The 21645-nt window shown below is 37.1% G+C and overlaps 1 protein-coding gene across 4 annotated transcripts in view; it reads left to right on the forward strand.

Moving 5' to 3' along the window:
* The window catches only part of LOC145991102 (disintegrin and metalloproteinase domain-containing protein 12-like), an 83732-nt gene that overhangs the window by 38331 nt on the left and 23756 nt on the right, over nt 1-21645 (forward strand). For all 4 annotated transcript variants that reach the window (XM_083126843.1, XM_083126842.1, XM_083126841.1 and 1 more), the window contains exons 4-10: nt 3866-3941; nt 4618-4700; nt 5645-5754; nt 7787-7845; nt 14769-14921; nt 16387-16559; nt 18377-18592. In XM_083126843.1, the coding sequence (XP_082982969.1) occupies nt 3866-3941; nt 4618-4700; nt 5645-5754; nt 7787-7845; nt 14769-14921; nt 16387-16559; nt 18377-18592 (870 nt within the window). The remainder of the gene's footprint in view (nt 1-3865; nt 3942-4617; nt 4701-5644; nt 5755-7786; nt 7846-14768; nt 14922-16386; nt 16560-18376; nt 18593-21645) is intronic.

Consider the following 21645-nt stretch of genomic DNA (forward strand, 5'->3'; position numbering starts at 1 on the left):
GAAGGTTTTGTTTCATCATCCTGACGTATTACTGGTTTCGCACAAGTTTACAATGACATTGCACTATTCTTAGATATCAAGAAGAATCCAACAAAACTGGATATATATTGAATAGTATCACGAAAAAGTGGAACAAAAAAAATCTGCATTGGTGAACGTTATAAAAATTGGCAAGTGCATGCTCCCAACCTCAAATTTACTGCAACACTAGTATTGCAATGACATTAATGCCACTCTCTGTTCTGTCTGTTTAAACTCATGAGAGATGGTCATTAATCTCTCACTGAGTCAGGTTAATGTCCAATATTATGAAATAAAATACTAATAATAAATAAGTAAATATTCTAATATCATATTTGCTCGAATCATTCAATCATAAAAGCAAATCACTCTCTTCAAGAATAGACTTTTCTCTGCCAGCCCTGCTAAATTTTCACTTTCCACTACTGATTTATACGAGGGGTGGAAAGTGATTTCCGATTAGTAGGGACTTTGATTTTTCGCAAACGCCAAAACCGTGAAAAATGGTAATTGCTGCGATGTTATATTTATGAATGTGCAGTGATGTCTGGACACATTTTTCACCCATTCAAAATATCGAAATTATGCGAATTTGGCATAAAATGCGAATTGTTGGCTTTTTAGCGATTTTTTTAAAATATATGTCCTAAAACAACGAAATCCAACATTCTTGTGTTTTGTAGGCCATGTTTGTGTACATAGAACATGCAAGTTTTCCAACATTTTACTCAAGAGTAAACTATAGAGTCATACGTACATGGAATAATTCCGACAGCCACATTAAATCATGTATTTCCCACGATTTTTTCAACTTCTATCAAAACCATTTGTATCACAGAGCAAAGCGATCTCCTCTAACAGGAGACCGAGTGCGTATCTACTATCACACGGGAGCCACATCTTCGTATTTGTCGCACGAGATATGTTTTGAATTACCAAGCTAAGTGCTCACCATCGGCATTTGTCGAGCGAGTAATAATGGAGCTCAGTCGTTAGGGCGTCTGACTACTATGCACTAGACCCGGGGTCGATCCCCTGCGGGGGAGAACCGGGATGTTTTCCACCTATTCAAACTGCTCCGGCACCCACCCAGCATCATATGAAGCTGGTACCTTGAGGAAACTTTGATGGATAAAGGTAGCCAGGAGCGTGGTGCTGATCACATCACCCCCACCTTCAGCCATGATCAAGAATGTGTGGGGCCCTAACTCCACACCCTTATACCCCTATACACCTTCATGGAAAAGTGCAGGGGAGCACTTTACTTTTACTTCCTCAAGAATCTGTTCCAACATATCAAACTGTCACGAAAATACGTAGACCATGTGACCTACAATTTAGAATAATAGTTTAAAAGCACAGTGGAGTATTAAGTTTCAGTATATTTGGCAGATAAATGTTCTAAAACAAAAACGCGAATTTTGGGAAACGTAATACTAACAGGTCAAAAAAAGATAATACCAATTTTTGGTGCCATAATATATCGGTATCTGTCACGTGAGATTGATTGATTTTAATTTTTTGGGTGCGTCGCCACTTATGGTCATTATGCACCCTTCAGTATATACGGTGAAAATTCCATTATCTAAAATCCTTACCTTAAATTTAAAAGAGAAGTATGGAAAATAAATTTCCTAAAATAACTTTCAAGATATCAAACTCTCACGAAGAGGCGTAAGCCATGTGACTTACAATTTGAAATAGTAGTTTAAAAACACCATGAAGGTATAATTTGAGATATTTGCCAGAAAATGCGCTAAAATCAAAATGTTAATTTTGGGGAAAATAACACCGTATAGTAATACATAAAAAATAAGAAAATACACCAATTTGAAAAAAAATAACAAAATATCAAGGTTCTTACCGATTAGGCATAAATAAAACAAGAATATCAGTAGTAATTTATTGCATTAGTAACAGTGAGAGTCCTAACCTAATTTTCGACATAACCACCACCGTTGTTCTGGCATTTGTTGTAGCATGGCATTAAATTTTGTATGCCCATGTTATATGTGTCTGACAGCGAAGACTGGAACTATCTCTACCACAGTGTAGCTGTCAAATCCTTGCCCTGCCAGAAACCTCTTCAGTTAAACAAAGAATTGAAAGTCGATATACATTCAAAGCCAGGGCTGTACAGGGAGTGGTCCAAGATCTCTCACCTGAAGTGATGCAAAGGGCCCGCGTGTACTCAGCTGTATGGGGTTGTGCACATTCGATTGGCCTTCCGTGAATTGTCTGTTCATCGTCTGACCATACTATCACTCACGACGTCCGGTCTGCACACCTCACATGATCGCTGGTGGCTTTGTGCCAAATTCTGAGCGCGCAATGTAGGCTACATCGCAGTCGGTGGGAGACTGTATGAGAGCTGCAATCTTTAACCTAGAACTGTCCTAAAATGGCTACATTGCAACTGTACCAGATTACAGCTACATGCCACTTCTTCCTGCCTGCATGTGTGTGTGTCTCTCTCTGACCACTAGTGATGACCACCATTGGAGCTTTATTCAGGATGCCCCTCGTATATGAACTTTCAGAAGCTTTTATTATTAGAGTGTTCCTGTTTTGATGTGTGGTTAGCTAAATCAGGTACCCAATGGTATACAATGCAATTCTATAAATTCCTTGCATTAAATTTCTAATACCGACATACCCTTTTCGTCAGCAATAATGGTATAATTGCATGTTGTCAGTTTCACAGTACTTCACTTGGATATGCTGTACTGAATCAGAAATCTCGTTGATAATGTAAGGAAATTTGACACTTTATTTTGTTCGATTCAATTGTTTCACTTATATGCAAGAGTTAAGTTGTTTGCTTTACAGAGAAGGGAGAAGTAGCTTTATGCATTGAAAAATGAGTCCGCACTCATGGTTCTTGCAAGCAGAGGGTTCCAAACCTCAGTGGAAATATCAACATATAATACCGAGAATGTATAAGGAGACTGATAAATTACAATTTTTTTTCTTAATCACTCTTCACTCTTATCTCATTTAGTCGTAACTTTAAAAGTAATCAAGTATTCTATTTTAAACTTACTGCGTATGACAAAATTCCGTAATCCTTCCCTAGCTTGTGAATTGTAATAATTTTCCAAATTCACTATTTTGCAGTTTGAATTCAAATCATAGAGAAATTAAATCAATTTCATAGAAGATAATATTGGTACTTAACAAAACCATACATGGATCTGTATGAGTTTATTATTTCCATTTGCAAAAACATTGATTTAGTTTAGTTTCTAATTGTCAGGGAAAAATGTAAATTTTGTCCTTGAAAACCTGGAAAAGTCAGGGAATTTAATTTCTGCTTGTTTGTAGCCACCCTGCATACTGGGAGTGTTGGCAATACATGCAAAGCTCACGACTCCTCAGGAAGGATGATGGCAGTCCCTTTTCGGTTCGCTGAAGCTCGCACAGTCAAGCAGCCGTTCAAAGGAACGACCAACACCTGTTGATGTTGGTTTTGTGCAGCTGAAGTGAAGGGGGGTGGGGGGAGGACTTGCTGGAATTAGCTTGAGTGAAAAGGATTAGGGGAGAGGGAACTGCGCTTACTGCTCGACTTCCCACAAGAAAATCAGAGAACATACATAGCAGTAACAATACACACAAAGCTCACGACTCCTGGAATGAGGAACTACCACAGAGGATCTGTTTGTTCACTCCGAAGGAGCGAGCAGTTCACAGTTACCAAGAGAGAGTCGTTCAAAAGGAATGCTTCTGTCACGAACGACCCGTCACTAATGGTAGTAGAAATGTGCATATCTGAATCTGCTTGCAATTACACTTGTTAAGTACTAGATACAGTTTCTGTTAAGTGTTACTTTTTTTCTTCTTTCAGCGACTTAATTCCAGAGTCATACTTTGAGAAGTCTGAAAAGGATGGAAATCATACAGTAATTAGACCTGTTTCCAAAGTAAGTCAATAATAAAACATAAATAGCATTAACCTTTATTTTACTTTCAAAAGTAGGAGCAAGTCTTGTTCCAGTAACAAGTTGAATATTTTTTTTTCTAATTTTCTCTCATGTAGTATTCTATTTTGCATTTCTGAGTACAATCATTACAAGTAGCATGTATTTACTGTCTACCACCATTTATTGATTTGGCAGGTTTGCACCTCATTAGTCTAATCACGGTGATGAGGATGAATGATGATGAGATGAAATTGATGAAAGTGCACTCACCCTTGCCCAGGCTGAGACTTGTATCTGGAACTTTCAATGTCAAGTTTGTACTTGGTTACTGACGCAGTGTTTATTTATGTGATTAATTCTTTTATGTAATATTCTGTAACATCATCTTTGGTAATGCTCTAATTTTGTTAAGTGAAGTTCCATATTTGAAATATTACCGTTTATTTCTGATTATTTAGAACTTGAAACAATTACAATGGCAACGGAAGCTTAACATAGAATTCTTTCACTACCACCCACCACTTGGTTCATCACTATATACTCATTACCAACACTTCTGTCAGAATTGCTGACCAAAACTGAGTTCAATGCTGTGTATACAAAAGGTGTCAACCATAGTTGTTTAGGTGTATATACACATCAGTAGCAGTGAGTGAATGGTTTTACTTTATTTCAGGATCTTCATTTCTGCCATTACCAAGGAAAACTTCGAGGTGTGAGCAAATCGTGGGCTGCTATATCAACCTGTGATGGTCTTAGGTAAGTCACATATGCAGGATTAACACATTTTAGAGGAGAAAGGTTTCAGAATGTTTCATAAGTTAGTTTGCATAGTGCCGCAAACTATACTGATACAAAGTTAATCTATGACCTACTGATAATGCTGGAGGATATTCATACCCGGTCATACATTCATAAGTAGATATTAATAATTTGTTTCATTAACGTGGACAATTGTTGTGACCTTTTACATTGAGTGCTGAGTTTATGACCTCACCACCAGTAGGCATGGGTGTTCTTTTGTGAAACGTTTCTTCATCAATTTCTTCTATCATCATTCATTCTCATCATCGCAATTAGGTTACAGAGCAGGAGTGATATAAAAAGAAGAAAAATACAACACAAAGAATTAGCTGTAGGAGGGTGTAAAAAGGAAGTTAAAGCTGTCCCATGCACATTGCAATATACCGTAGGTGAGTGTGAAAGTCAAAATATTGGTCATTTGCAGAGGTGATGTGATCAACATCATGTTCCAGCCAACTCCCTTCCCTTAGGTACCATTTATTGCTGAATCCTAGTGCCAATTCATGCAGGGACATTGAAACATTTAAAATTTCCCATCTGAAATAACCATCTGGATATTGAACCCAGGTTTCCCATATATCAGTCATATGCTCTACCAACTGGACCACCATGGCTCCTGTACTGGTGTGTACAGCTTGAGAAGAAAACTGTACATATGTGTGTTAATGAAGGCGGTGAATGAAATATTGAGGTTTTTCCATGAGACATTTTCCATTGGTTATCATCGGTATTGGTAAATTTTGTATTGGAGTACTTTGCTGATCTTGCTTAAAATTTCATATTACCTTCCCTAATATAAAATTTACAAGATTTCATTAATGAAATGTATCGAGTCATTTCAGCTTTGTTAGTCTTTCACAGCAAATTTATCCTAAGCAGTCTATCATTGTTTATTTCAGTGGAGTAATATTTGATGGAAGTGAAGTGCACTACATAGAACGAGTGCGCGGAGCCAAAGGTCTTCATTTCCTCTATAAGCATTCTGACCTCAAAAGCAACAACAGCTGTGGTAAGTGTTCCTGTCAGACAAGTCAGTGTTGATATGTTAAGATTTGGAAAGAGTTTCAAATATCTAGGAAGCATAGATGAAGGGAGTGGAAGTGTAGATGAGGAGGTAAACAAAAGAGAACAACTGGGAAGTAGATCGAAGTGTTGAGTAGGACTGAGCCAATGACACTTTGAACTGGTACCCATTCTGATGCTAACCCTCTTACCAATTCCCACCAATACCAGTACAAATGCTTGAAAATTGTAATAGTTATAAATTGTTCAAAATACTGATTAATACGTGAGTTGGAGATGCTGTATATACACCATGAAATGGAACCGGTGCTTCTCGCTTCTAGTTTGATACCTATCTTACCTCCCAGTAAATGAACTCTTACTTCCAACACTAGGTGCATGTGCAGTGATGAGAGGAATAGAGTATCGTTGTAGTTGGCAGTCTAAAGTTGTGTAGTTGTATAGTCAGAACCCCACTAATGTGAAAGTTATGGTGATTCTCGTGTACGACTGGGATGGTGTTATGTTAACACATACTGTACCTCAAGGACACACCGTCAATGCGCAATATTAATGTTCATTTCTGGGACATAACCTGCGACCTCTGTTGCAAAAGAAGAGGCGACACTTTCTGCTGAATCATCCTATCATTTTGCAGGAGAATGCTCAGGTGCATGTAGTGCAACCTGTGGCTGATTTGTTAGTTCGATGGGGCTGGCAGGTACTCTACCAGCCCCTGTGACTTTGATTTGATCCGTAATATGAAGGAACCACTTCGTGGCATTCACTTTTTAAAAATAAAGTAAAAATGACACTTTTTAACATTTCAATAACAGAAATGAATTAACGAGGGCTATTTTTTTTCAACCCCCGATAGGGCATGAAATCATAACCACAGTGAATAGCAAAAATTGGTTTATTGACAAAAGTTTCGTCCACGTATAATCTACTTTTCAATATAATCACCAAGAAGATTCAGACATTTATCGTACCGATGCACCAGCTTTCCAATACCCTTTGCAAAGAAAAGTGCCGCCAGTCTGTTGAGCCAGGTCTGCCGAAGCTCCGCATTGGTGTAGAAGCACCATCCTCCCAATCAATCCAATTCGTTAAAAAAGGTCTTGGGTTGATGCAGCAACATGCAGTCGGGCATTGTCATGAAGCAAGACAATGCCCGAAGACAGCATGCCTCTCCGGCACACAGCTCATTCGACGGTGAATTTCTGCTGCATTGTGCCTCTGCCTGTAGAAGTCGTATCACACTAAGCACCTTGCACTTGGTGGGAGAGTCAATTGTAGCAGACATCTCTACGTGTCCATCGCTCAGCTTCAATTGAAGCGTTGGCCTTGGCAGTGGTGGTGGTAGTGGCAGGGTAGACGCCAATCACGCTGCAGGATGCCCCGCTTCTTAGCACTTCACGGGCCTCCTGGCAGCACCATCAGAGCTTAAAAAAAAAAAAAATAGCCCTCGTAGTTCCAGAGATTCTTGACACAATATACCGCTCTATTTGAACCATCAACAGAACAGGCACTGCTACATGCATACTACAACTTCCACATATCTGGCAATGGGTTGTTCACAATGCTGGTGGCTACATTGAAGGGCTGTGAAAGTTTCACAGAGGTGTGTCTTTTGTATCAATTGTAAATAAATAGTTGCCACTATTAAATCTCCAACCCACGTGTTAGTGGGTTAGTATTCCTGACCCAATTATATACATCAAAATATTCAAGAATTACATCTGAATATTAAAATAACTGTAATCACAAAATACTGGTTTTCACACAATCTTGGGGCAAATAAAGTGAAAGCTTTTAATTTTGCATAACTTCAAGGATAACACTGATCGGCATGAAAATCCCTTTTCCATAAAAAATTACCAAAAAATTGTATTTTTTTTTAATGAAATATGTGTTTTTTATGCTTGGAATACATAATTGTGCATTTTTACCTCAATCCAAGAATTGTTACTATATCCTAGGAACATTCTATTTCCTGTTGCGCTTTTCTATTTAAAAACTAACTTATTTCTTTCTAGGATTCTTAGGAGCACCAAATGTCATTTCAGGCAGTCAGGAATATCATAAGTTGCTCAGGGTAAGCAAAAAACTTTTTTTTTGTTACTATCAGTAGTCACAACCACCATGCTGTTTGTTTATCATATTTCTATTATACACTGCTTCACACAAAACTTAAGCAACTCGAACGAAGTAGGACTAAATGAAAAGAAAATGTCAATTTACCAAGTTTAATGAACATAAGGAAGGTACAGATGCACAATGCAACACAAATGAACACCAACAATACAGATATGGTGTACAGGGTGGCCAGAAAGTTCAACACCACTATAACCCTACATGAAAAGCTTGCATCTGAGAGGGCACAGGCTGTCAACACGGTGTAACCACCTCGAACAGACACACAGGCATGACATCTGGCCTCCATTCTGTGGATCAGAGTGGTTACCAAGTCTTGAGGAAGACGGGGCCATTCCTCTAAGCGGGCTGTCTGCAGTTCAGGAATTGTTCTGGTGGTGGATTGCACTGCACTATTCTTCGCCCAAGAGCATCCCAAACATACTCGATTGGATTAAGGTCCAGCGAGTATGCAGGACATTCAATACGGGCAATGTCTTCTGTCTCCTGATAATCGGACACAATATATGCACGGTGTGGGCATGCATTGTCATCCATAAAAAGTAAGTTTGGACCAAATGCTCCATGGATGTTGCGAACATGTGAATGGAGAATGTCATCCCAATAACGTTGTGCCGTCAAAGTTCCATGTTCCACAATATGGAGGTCAGTTTTCCTATCCAGCATGATACCACCCACACCATGATGGAACCACCTCCAAAGGACGGCCTTTCAACAATGAACTTAGGGTGATATCGTGTTCCTGGCTCTCTCCACACAAATATCGGACCAGAATCAGACGATAGGCTGTATCGAGACTCATCAGAGAACATTAGTCGTGCCCACTGGTCTTCTCCCCATTTGACATGTTCCTGACACCATGTGAATTGCACACGTTTGTGCTCCCATTTCAATGGCACACACAGCACAGGCCTCCTGGCATACAGTCCTGCTTTATTCAGCCTCCTACAAACAGTTTGACGACTAACACGTCATCCCGTAGCTTGAAACAAATCATTTGCCAGTTGAGAGCAGGACTCTTGGAGGTTACGTCTGGCAGTGATTGTGAGAAATCGGTCATCAGCTGCTGATGTCGTCCTCTGATGGCTTCCTTCATGACGTCTACTGAGAGTAGGGCCATTTTGAATGCAAAGCCACAACCTGACACGACACTTTTATTCACATTAAATTCACGTGCCACTTCCACTAGGGACTGACCCATTTCCAGTCGCCAAATTATTCGACCTCGGTCAACGTCACTCAAATGATGTCTACAATTCATTTCAAGGTGTCTACACTTGATATCCCACTCACGAACCACCACTTCACTGCTTGAGGACTGGGACAATACTAGGCTGTGGTTTGCGCTGGCAGGCACAAGCTGTTAATCTTGGTTTATAAGGTGCTGCTCACGCATTATAGAGGGCACTCGCATTGCCTGTGCTTCCTTATGTTTGTACATGTCTCATACAAGTGTTGAATGGGCACCACATCTCACCTATCCCACATTGTACAGAGTTGCTTAAGTTTTGTGGAGCAGTGTAAATTCAGGGTCCTGTGTAGGAATCCTGGACAGGATAGATATTTCATCAATCCGTCATTGCTACTGAAATTCCTTTGAATGAGGGTACATTTTGAAGCATGTAAAAATTCTAGGTAGTTATTCAGTGTGAAAATTATGTAAAGAAAATATTTCTTCATTAATATAAGTTATTCGTAAAAGAATGGTGGGACAAAGAAAACAGCTGTTTATTACCTTAGGCACTGTTAGGAAGAGCAGTTGTCAAAGTTTGAGATGAGTTACTGACAGTTCTTTTACACTCACTAGGCCAAGTTTTCAAAATGCCAACTCAATAGGAGAAGACATTCCATGTAGTTTGGTTTGAGGTATCCAAATATGTTTGCACAGTGCAGCAGGAGTTCTGAATGTTGTTTCAGAGGGATGCACCACATGAGAATTACATTTGCAGGTGGTGCAGACAGTTCCTGGGTGCCTGTGTAAGGAAGAATTCACACTGAAGCAACAGGCAACTCCTGTTGCTTGAGGGTTTCACCAATTGAAGGCAAGCTTGTGAGCCAATGAATGACCATTGAAGGTTTATGATTAACTTGTCTCAAAGTTGAACAGCGCTGCTTTCCTAACGATGAAGCCTGACCCTGTGGCCGAGTGGTTAGCACATCGCGCTGCAACGCTAAGGGTCCCGATTTCGAATCCCGGTCGGGCTTGGTTGTTTGTGAATGTCCATTCATCAATTTCATCATTTCATCACTCATCCCCATCTTCGCAAATTAGCCAAGAGGCACAAAACGTGAAGTAAAATAAACTAAATCAAATAAAGAAAAATCAAATCCTAACGATGAAGGTTACACTCACATAGCATAGTAAACAGCTGTTTTATTCACGTACGAACCAACCATTTTTTAATGAATACCCTGTACTACTACCGTATTTACTCATGTACGTATAATGCACACTTTTTTCCAAAATTTGTTGCCCCCAATAACTGTGGTGCATATTTTGCACAGAATAAATAATTAGGACAGCTACCATAGGGTCATTCCATGATTTTGTGACACTTGCATTGATTTTTTATGTTTAACCCTATCATGTTATATATCATTGCAAAGCTTAAATTCTGTAGTTTCTGAATGTGGCAACAATATTCCATTTAAGATGGCGACACTAATATGCAATGCGATTGAAATAAGTTCATCACAAAATGAAGGAATGATTTTTATGGTACTTTGGATGAAAGAAATGATAAGGAAAAATATAATAATAATAATTAAAATGTATTACTGGCCAAATAATATGACATATATGGAGTGTGTAAATGCCTTAATGGAAGAAATCTTGTGCTGCTAACTGCTAGTTTGAGCATCCTAAATGTGCCTCTTATAAATGTTACGTTAGTCATGGAAAAGTATATATTTTGAAGATTTTTTTAGAAAAAGTAAAGAGGAAATGAGCAAAACCACGTATAAAAGTTTAAAGTCTATTTCCGACAATTTTTCACTTCGCAATGTTTTCTCAGACACCAAGAATAGCAGTAGATATAATTTTTTGACACTTTTCACTATCAAAAACCAGGGTGCGCATTATACACTCCTAAATACAGTATTATTATTATATGGATGCATATGTAGGAAAATTTTACTGCAAAGTTCTAATAGGCTGACATGTTAAGGTTTAATTGTAATATTTGTTATTCAATTTCTGATTATATACACATTTAAAATGCTGAATTGTGTAAATTATGGCTGAGCCAATATCGATGCTGTAGTTAGCACAGCATCCTACGATGCTAGAGGTCCCAGGTTTGATTCCTGGCCTAGACATGGGTGTTATTTGTCACTTCATCAGTTTTAACATATCATCACTCATCCTCATCTTTGTGATTAGCCAAAATTGGTAGAAAAGCGAAGTAAAATAAACCAAATCAATCGAACCAATACTGATGCTGATGTATTTTTGTCGGCCGATAGCAGTGGTATCAGTATCAGAAAGTATCTGTTGGATTGTATTTACTGATACTGGCCGACACTTTTCTGGCATTCAGATCATTTGCGGGGTCCGCAAAAATGCCACACAACACTTTCGAGCACTCTCTTTTAAGTTACACAAAATTTGAAGTTCCCATTAATTTTGTACTAATATGTGAAAAACTGTATTTTTGATTGCTTAACAGTTATTTTTATACTCTGATGTAACTTTTGAATATTTTGAAACAAAACTATGCAGGGTGGCTACTCACCAGGGATTTCTTGAATTCTGGGAATTCTGCATGAATTATTGTCTCTGGGAATTCTGCATGAATTTTTCTCCGTAGACGTGAAAAACTACAACTTTTATTAATCCATATCCTATTGAATTTATACATATTTGTAAATGCCCCGAGGTGAGTTTTTCACAGTTAAGTTGAGGAATGAAAATAATTCTGTGTGAAAAATAATACAGAATTCTCTCAATCCGTTTACTTTGTTAGTGTCCTTTGTAGAGCAATCTGACAGAGGGAAGATTATTGCAAGATATCTTGAAGATGATTATTTTAGATTTGAGTTTGAAATTCTTACACAATTAACAATTTTTCGTAGATTAGAATATATACCGTAACATTTGTGACTTGTGTTTGTAGATGTATTTCGAGTCCGAGTATGTGAAAAGGCAAATGTAAGCTACGTACCTCAAATTAAATGTTTTAAATATACAGTTTAATTAAATTGAATTAGAATTTTTGGATACATTGGAATCACACAGACCCTTTATATTGTTACTATATTTGTGTGTGCATGTGTGTGGGTGTTGAGGGGCAATAATATGTAAGGTTGAAATAGAGGAAACATTGCTTGCAACCTTGAATTTTTGGAAAATTCACCTTGAAAACTGGGAATTATACTTGAATTTTATCATAGTCCTAGAGTAGCCACCCTGCTTTGGTAAATTGATGCTTGTAATTGGAGTGGAAATTTCACCCACTAATATCAATCAAAATTTTGAACAAGTTTAATTGTTACAATTTTGAAGCATCCTATTGGTGGGAATCAGAGAGAGTATCAGTATCAATATGGATATCTGTCCAGAGTGGTATTAGCTCAGCCCTAGTATGTCGTCATGAATTTATAAGAGTATCAGGGTCATTGTTGGATTGTGGAAACAGTGCCCCAATGAACACACTTATAAAACATTCTGTGATATTCGGAGGCACTCAAAAAACATATTCAAAAATAAGTATATTGATTATGTAAATAACTTAACATCAGAGTGTATGACTGATCCAAAGAAGTTCTTTTCGTTAGTTAATTCAAGAAAGCAGAACCTGCGCGTGCCGATGGAAATTGTGCGTAATTCTACCACCGCTGTAGGAGATGAGAGAGTGCAACTTTTTAATGTGTTTTTTCATGAAAATTTCTCCCCAGAGACAATTTCTGAACCTCTTCCTACAGTCAAGTCTGCCAGTTCACACACTCTCTATTCGATTAAAACCTCCCCTGAAGAAGTAAAATCTCTCCTCTCCTCTTTGCCGTTGCGCCGGTCTTTAGCCCCAGATGGAATTCCGACAATTTTTCTTCGTAAAACTGCTGACTCCTTGGCTCACCCTCTGTGCCTCTTACTTAATAACTGTTTTTCTACAGGTGTGTTTCCCAGCTTGTTCAAACGTGCCAATATTGTACCTATCTACAAATCTGGAGACAAAAATTCCACTAATTCGTACAGACCGATCTCTCTTTTGTCACCTCTCTCCATTGTCTGTGAGAAAATAATTAAAGACAGGTTGCTAAAGTTTACATCTCCCCTTATAAATACTGCTCAGCATGGTTTCCTTCCAGGCAGCTCTTGCTTGACCAATCTATCGGTATTACTTTCACATGCTACTCAGTCTATCTCAAATAATTCCCAGCTTGACGTTATATATTTGGACATTTCAAAAGCCTTTGATAAAATAAATCATAATCTCCTTCTTTATAAATTACAATCCAGATTTAACATCAATGGGAAATTTCTATCTTTACTACAAGACTATCTGAGTGCATGAGAGCAGCATGTCATCCTTCCTGGCACCTCTTCCAGCTTTCTTCCTGTTTTGTCTGGAGTTCCCCAAGGGAGCATCTTAGGCCCACTTTTGTTTCTTCTTTACATGGATGATCTCCCTGACAGACTGTCCTCTCTACCTATAAATATACTTCTGTTTGCCGATGACTGTAAACTCTTCACAGAAATCTCATCAGAAGACGATGCTTTAATCTTACAGTAAGCTCTTACAGAACTACTTGTGTGGTGTCGCCAGTGGAAACTTCAATTGAATCCTAAGAAATGCTCTTGCCTCACCATTTCCCTAAGAAGGAACAAACTCGATTCTGCTTACTATCTTGAAAACAATCCCATCAAAAAAGTTACCTCTCAAAAAGATCTCGGAGTTATCATCGACAAAAAACTAAACTTTAATGAGCACATTACGAACACTACTAAAAGAGCAATGCATCTTCTTGGTCTTCTGTACAGGTTCACTGAAATCCAAAACCAATCATCAATCAGCATATTTTACAAATCCCTTATCTCCCCCATTCTTGAATACTGCTCTCCTATCTGGACCATGGCTTCAAAAACAAATCTTCCCCGGATTGATTCTGTTCTCAACTTTTTCCTCGCCATTGCTTGCCACAGAATACCTTCTCTGAGGCACCTTCACAAAACAGACATTATGTCTGTCTTCAATATCCAACCACCACACACTCGTCGAGAATTAGCAGACATGAAATTCTTGCACAAAATCATGAATGGTAAAATTAAATCCGATTCTGCTCAACAAATTTCATCTACGTGTTCCCACACGGCCAACCCGCAACGTTAAGCTCTTCCACAATCCCACCACAAAGCTCTCCCTTCTACAGCGGTCTCTTTTCTACAGGCTTCCTCACTCATATAATAACCTGCCTCCAAATGTGGACATATTCTTGCCAGAACAAAGTTTCAGAAAATTGTTAACGATATATGTATAATTTTGATTTGTTTTCAGTGCCATCTTGTACTCTATTTTGTTGTTGTTGTTAATGTTATTTTCCTGCTGTTACTGTTTCAGTGTAAAATGGTCATTCAGTACTGTATCTGAAACTTTAGGTAAATAAAAAAATAAAAAAAATAAATGAATATCACAGTTCAGCAATGCTTACTTGCAAAATATCAATATTTTTTTGTGTATACAGTGGAACCTCAGTTATATATTCTTAAGGGAACTGATGAATTTAAAATACAGGAAATGGAGATTCCAGTTAAATTTCATAATTTGTTGTTTTGATGCAACCAAATATGTAAATTGGGAAAATGTGAAATCTAAGGTGTAAAGTTAGGTTTTTACTGTATTCATTGTTTTGTTTTCATTCTTTTAGAATAAACGTGCCACGGTTCGTGGTCCTCACAATGCAAACAAGAAGTCTCGGTACGTGGAACTTGTTTTGGTTGTTGATTATCAGGAATACAGAAAGAATGGTGAAGAAAAAGCCGTGAACATTTGCAGAGGAGTTGCTAATATTGTCAATGCAGTAAGTACAAAGTTCTTACTGGCATTCTTAACATACTGGGGTTGTAAATTTAAAAGTGGCAACAGTGTTGGGAAGAGGTGATAGCATTGAGCATGTGCTATCAGGCAAGTAGCTTCAGTTGGACCCCATGTCAATGTCTGTAGTGCCAATGGAGGTTGATGCGTGATTGAAGTGAACGCTGTGTTGTCAAAGTTAGAACAGTGATCGTGGAGCAAAATTCAGGTGTTCCATGGCAAAAATGCATGGGAATGTCATCGAGGCTTTGGTGAAGCGTATGACAAAAATGTGTTATGGTATCGGGTGGTTACACATTGGCTTGACCACCCTCTTGTGGCATTGGGGGAAGTCTTGGAAGATCCTCCCTATTCCTCTGACATGAGTCCTTGTGATTTTCACTTGTTTCCATGGTCGAAAGAACCCCTGGAGGTTTCTGATATGCCATCACTGCTCTGAGCAGTGGGTTGCTCCATCACTGTAATAACAGAAATCATCTTGCTGACAGCATCCAACAGCTTCCACAGTTTTGACAAAAGGTCCAAGATCTTGCCAGTGATTATGTTGGAGGGATGTAATGGAATTTTGCATGCTGGCTGAATAAAATTGTTGTACTACCTAAGTTGCCACTATTTTATGCAACCCTCATAATTTTTCTACTTTCCTGTTTTGGTTGATATTTATACACACCTAATAAGTGTCTTGCTCAGGTCTTCAGTGTAAGGTTCCCCGTTAGAATTGATAAAATGTAATACATGGCATACACTGTTCTTGTAATACGTGCACGTCTGGTGTGGGAGTGACTACAAAAGCAGATAACTGCAAGAAGTATGTTAAGGAACTGCTTTCATGTGTATTAAGCATATCATATTATTTTTTCATAAGATGTGAGGAACAATAACATTCATCTCATAATGGGGCAATTAATTGAGATGCATTTTGTGGATTGAACATTGAAACTACAAAGTGTTAGTTTGAGCTGTTGGATATTTTGTTTCTGCATGGAACATATTTATTGAGGTTTTAGAGTAGTGCAAGATAAAATTAAATTGCTTCTGATCAAACCTTACTGAAATGTATGGCTTTTTAGCAGCATTACATACACATACATGTATCTATTCATTTTAATCTTTTGATGCTTTTATTTGACACTTACAGTGATTTGCAAAGAATATATAACCAAATATAAAGTAGGATGAGTGATGATATGATGAAATTGATGAAGGGACACTCAAAAGTTAACCCATGCCCAGTTTGGGATTCAAATCCGGAACCTCTGCTGTCGCACACAGTGCTAACCACTCTTCACGGAGGTTGGCCTTTACAGCACCAAGAAACTATGACAGATAGCTAGAACTTCAAGAATTGCTACTCTAATTTATGTTTGTCTCAAAAGTAGTGTGCACTCTCAAACCATCTTTGAATTTTAGATAAACTTAGATTTTTCACATGAGTTTTTCCTGTTTTTCAGCTGTATGCTCCCTTAAATATATTCATAATCCTTGTTGGAGTTGTTATTTGGAAGGATGGAGATAAGATCGAAATAACTTCTGATGCCCAGAAGACACTGGATAATTTTCTAGGTTATAGGAAACAGAGCCTTCTGAATGAAAATTTACTGAATGATAATGCTCAGCTTTTAACGTAAGTGTTACATTTTAAAATTTGAAATTCTAATTCCTGAAAAATCAGGAATGAACAAGTTGACAAAAAATATGACTCAGCCAGGATTCATACCTGGTACCACAAAGGTGGATTGATTTTAATCAGGTTGATTTAAATTGCAATTTAAGTCAAAATTTAAATCGGGTGATTTTTTTAAAAGAAATAATGATTTAAATAACTTGAAAGAAATAATTTCATATGGATAATGTACATAAGGATTTTGTAGATATCAGAATCACCTTTGGTGAAAGTACATTAATCTCGTAATCATTTAATGATGTTTTATTAGGCTCTAAGAAATGAAAGAAAGGAAGCAAAATATATGTGCTGATGGAGTGAATCTCATACGAAAGGAAATGTAATATGTAAACAGTACACACACTTAAAATTCTCTTGATTTAAAATTCAATAATTTTTATAGGTAAAACTAGCAAACATTTTGTGTAGAATAATATACTTATATATAATATATATATATATATATATTTTTTTTTTACTCCATACTTTCTACTTACTGTGAAAATGAGGTCATGACCTTGAAATACCAAACTTTTCTTCAATTGTGGTAAGTGTTTATTGTCTCCTATGCCATTTGTGTTTATCTGCCCTTCTGGCACTCTTTCGCATTCTATCCCTTATAATAATAATAATATAATAATATACTTGGTGTTAAACCGTGAATAGTGTCATTATCATTAAACTGTAAATAAACATGGCAGCTGATATTTTGCAAACTACCATTAAGAAAAATGCCAAAATTCAGCTATATGAAGACTATAAAAAAGTATTTTAAGTTGCAATTATATAGTACATCCAGAATGTTTTGTATTCACTGGAAGAAAAGTTACTGAAATAATTATAGTTTCATTTACACACTCAACACCCATTTCCATAGTAGGTTCATATATACAGTATCAGAAACAGAAAAATGTATATTTACACATTTCATTCTGTATGGCAGTATGGGTACACCGTTCGTTTAGAATTATCTCCTAGCCTATATGTCACTTTTAACGTCGTGTAATTTTACATTCTATATCATAATACCCTTTTTTTTTACCTAATCCTGGATTTATTTATATATATGACGAAGTATTTTATTTACTGATAAGACAACCTGAAGAAGCGAAGCGTAGCTTCGCGAAACATTGTTTGCAAGTATTGTTACGACTGTTAAGTTTTTTATACTTTTTGTACTGTGAATATATTTAGTGAGTAAACGCATAAATTCAGAATATACATTACACATAATTTTTTATTTGCTTTAATCACACTTAAAATATTTTACAGGGCTGTATACCAGAAACAAGCATTTCTATAAAAGCAACATGTATTTATATGTATGGCATCTAAAACCATACAATCATTTTAAGCATATTTTTTTTAAAAAAAAAATCGATTTAAATAAAAAGAATCATAAAAAATGAATTTTTAAATAAAAATCATGATTGTTATCCACCCTGAGTGCCACTTAATTTATGGAAACAATTATTAATATGCACTACAATACTGAAAACAAAGAACTAATGTATAAATATATTATACCGTTTGTTTCTGTTAATGCAAAAATAAGCAATCTGAAAATTTTAGAATTACAGTTGTTAATGGTATGGAAGTACGTGTATTACAGTTTGTATGAGAGATCTTGAATTTTATATATTTAGTGTCCTTTATTGTGCCCTTGTGCCATTCTAGTTGGGCAGTTTTTAGTCTACACATGCAGGCTCTACTAATAAGGATGCTTATTTTAATATCAGATATTTATAAATTCCATATTTTTAATTGTATAATTACAGGAGAGTTAGCTTTGGAGAGGGAATCATAGGAAAAGCTTCAATAGGCTCCATTTGCACATACAAGTATTCAGGGGGAATAAATGCAATACACAGTGAAGTTGTGGGGCTAGTAGCATCAACTGTTGCTCATGAACTTGGACATAATTTTGGAATGGATCATGATAGTGCAGAGTGCACTTGCCCAAAGGATACCTGCATCATGGCACCATCATTGAGGTATAGTATGCCTGCATTTCACACTCTGTTTTAAGAAGTTAGTAATTGGGTCATTCCATGCCATTTCAACAAGGTCATGTCACCCACCAACTCCGATTTCGATGAAATTTGGTATACTCTCTTCCTTTATGGTTGAAAGAAACCTCCTAAATTTTTTTCACTCCATCTCAAACGGTTTTCGTTTTACAGCATTTTGAAATGTCATTAAATCAGTGTTGTCTGTCACTGTTGAGGCCCTTGACACAAGATACCCTTGCTTACATTTTTTTCTTTTCTCCTTAACCAATGATCAGATATCTCTGAAATTTTACACAAAGTTCAATGAAATAATGAGGATTTCAGAAAAAAAATACATTAGCACTCAAAAATTTTTACAAATGCCTATAAAAAAACTAATAATGGACTTGTAGCCTAATTTTGTGGTGGGAAAACTAGGTTACAAAAATCCAAATTTTCATGATGTAGGTATGAGGGAACCAAAAGCTTTCGATGTTGAAGATCATGGCAAAGACATGCTCTTTCTCTACAAAAATATTTTTTTGGACATTGCCTAAAATTTCACAGCACTGGTCACTGGACCATTTTTAAAATTTTTCATTTGTTTATCGTTGTAACCCCTGTACAAGGGTAGTTCAAAACATTATAAGGGGGGTATTGTTTTTATTGTGATTGGGGGTGCTTTGTCTATATTATGTTGCCTTAAAGTTGGTTTTACAAAAGGTTAACTTTAAATATATAATATATCAAAAACAGCAAAAACAAAAGAGAACCATGCTTTACGCGGCCACACGCAGACCCTATTCCACGTGTGGTGTTCCGTATAGTAACAGATATCCCCTGAGATATCTGTTAAGCAACAGACGAACTTTAGCCTAACTTTAATAATCGGTAACTAGAGGAGGGCTTAATAGGCTTATGATTCACTAAAATGATAGAAAGAAGGTCAGACACCTTTAAACGACATATTTATTCATTGAAAAGAACATCCCTTGTGGCATAGCTGCCACCAAACATGAGCACTTCACTGTACAAGACACAAAAAAGATATACAAAAGATTTTGTACTCACATATCAGCCGTTTTCACACTATATCACTCATACCTGGGGCCTTACACACGCTTTTTCACTCTTTATCGCCACATCCCGACACATGGACAAATTTGTGGTACACCACACTAAAAAAATTACTATTATGTGCTTCCTTGGTGTAACAAAGGCTTTGGGGGGTGATAAATGAATTTTCCTGGCTTTTCTTGGATGGATGGCTAAGAACAACTTGGATATTCTTTGATATCCTATGGATGCTTCTATGGCGTCAGTTCTGCCGACCATGTGGTCTGGATTTCCACATGGGATAAGGGACACAAAACTCGCTATTTTGCTGAATTTTCACTGGGATCCTTAAATGCACTTGTGGACACAATATCCCACTTGGTCACACACACTTAGGCCTGTGTTTACTGTAACAGGACCTTAGATCCCTTTTCCCTTTATGTATCCTTTGTTGCTGGCACTCATGGCCATTCTCACACTGGATTTTACCAGCAACTTCCAAGCTGACCTGCTCTCAGGTGGGTCTGTAATACAAGTGAGCTTAACTAGCAAGCTCAGAACACAATAGGCCATCTGAAAGTCCCCTCTGTGACGTCACAGCCTTGGCGGCTTCTCATTGGCCAGCTGGAGTCCTTTGAGATCTTTCCTTGTCTTTGGGAGAGTTGCCACTTTCTCCCACCAGATGGCAGAGTTATCAATTGCTTAAAAAGCATAAACAAAAGTGTTTTTTTCAGCTTTTCTGGCTTAGTTATGCCAGATAATTGCAAATGAGTTTACTTTTAATAAATTAGGCATTATTTTACCTATGGGTGAGTGTTATCTCTGATTTTCAGTAATGAATAAAAAATTTAATAAACATGTGATTTGGAGCACATGGTTTTTGTTCTCCAAAATGGCTACTGTTAGCCTAACAATGGTTTGTCCTTTATAAATAAAGCATTTCTACCCCTCCCATGAGTGACAACTGGTTGGTAAACATGAACCATGATCCTAATTGGGGGTGGGGGGTATACATTTCTGGGAAAATAGCTCTCACAAGCTTTCCCTGATGCCAACCTAATGGCCCTTGTACTTAGGTTGGCCTGTGGCTATTTGTGTGTGGGCATGTATGCCCAATGCTGATTGGTCATAACATACATTATTATTCTAAAACTAGACTTTGTTAAATGGCGGCCATTTTTGATTCATGACTTGCAACATTTTTCGCTTATGCAGACAGTTGCGATAATTATGATAACTCAGCTAAGAAAAATTATAGAAATCTGGGGTAAAAAACATTGTTTTCAGTACATTTCAGGCTACATTTTATGTTCCATATCTTTTTCCACTTCATCTAATGCAAATGGCTGAAATGTAGGGTCAAAACTGAGTGATATTCAATTTTGAAGGAAATCAATGTATAGCATATATTTTTTTAGTAGGTAAGCTATGAAATATCAGAGCTATAATCTTTTTTAGAGAAAACCTATACATCCAAAGTTTTAGCAGAAAATATTTGACACACAGCCTTATGCACCTTTTCATTGATAATAGCTACCAAAGAGCTTACTATGCCATTCGTATGTTGCAATTAATTAATATGTACAATAATTGTAAATGCATGAGAGTTCATTAAAAGTAAATATTTATAATTGTGACTGCTTTTGCCAAACTTCCCTCTGTTGTAACTTTGTTATCCATGTAATATCAATCTCGAAATTTTTGCAGGTACCTACCTACCTCTTCATGCTGTATATATCAAATTTTATTAGGTTCCCAACCAGATATTGGTTTGATTTCAGTTTTAAGTCCATTTCATGCACATAAGGCTAATCGAGACTGGACCTACAGTTTATTAAAGTGGGATCTGAACAAAGTATGTGCCTCCACTGGGTATCAAACCCGGAACCTCTTGATTACAAAATGACGACGTAACCACTATGCCATCGGGTAGACCCTTCCAACCAGACATATATTTGGGACTCAGATTTTGAGAAAAATGATCATTTTCAAAGAGCTTC

The sequence above is a fragment of the Lepisma saccharinum genome, chromosome 8, assembly GCF_977018435.1.
Source record: "Lepisma saccharinum chromosome 8, izLepSacc3.1, whole genome shotgun sequence".
Classification (NCBI taxonomy): Eukaryota; Metazoa; Arthropoda; class Insecta; order Zygentoma; family Lepismatidae; genus Lepisma; species Lepisma saccharinum.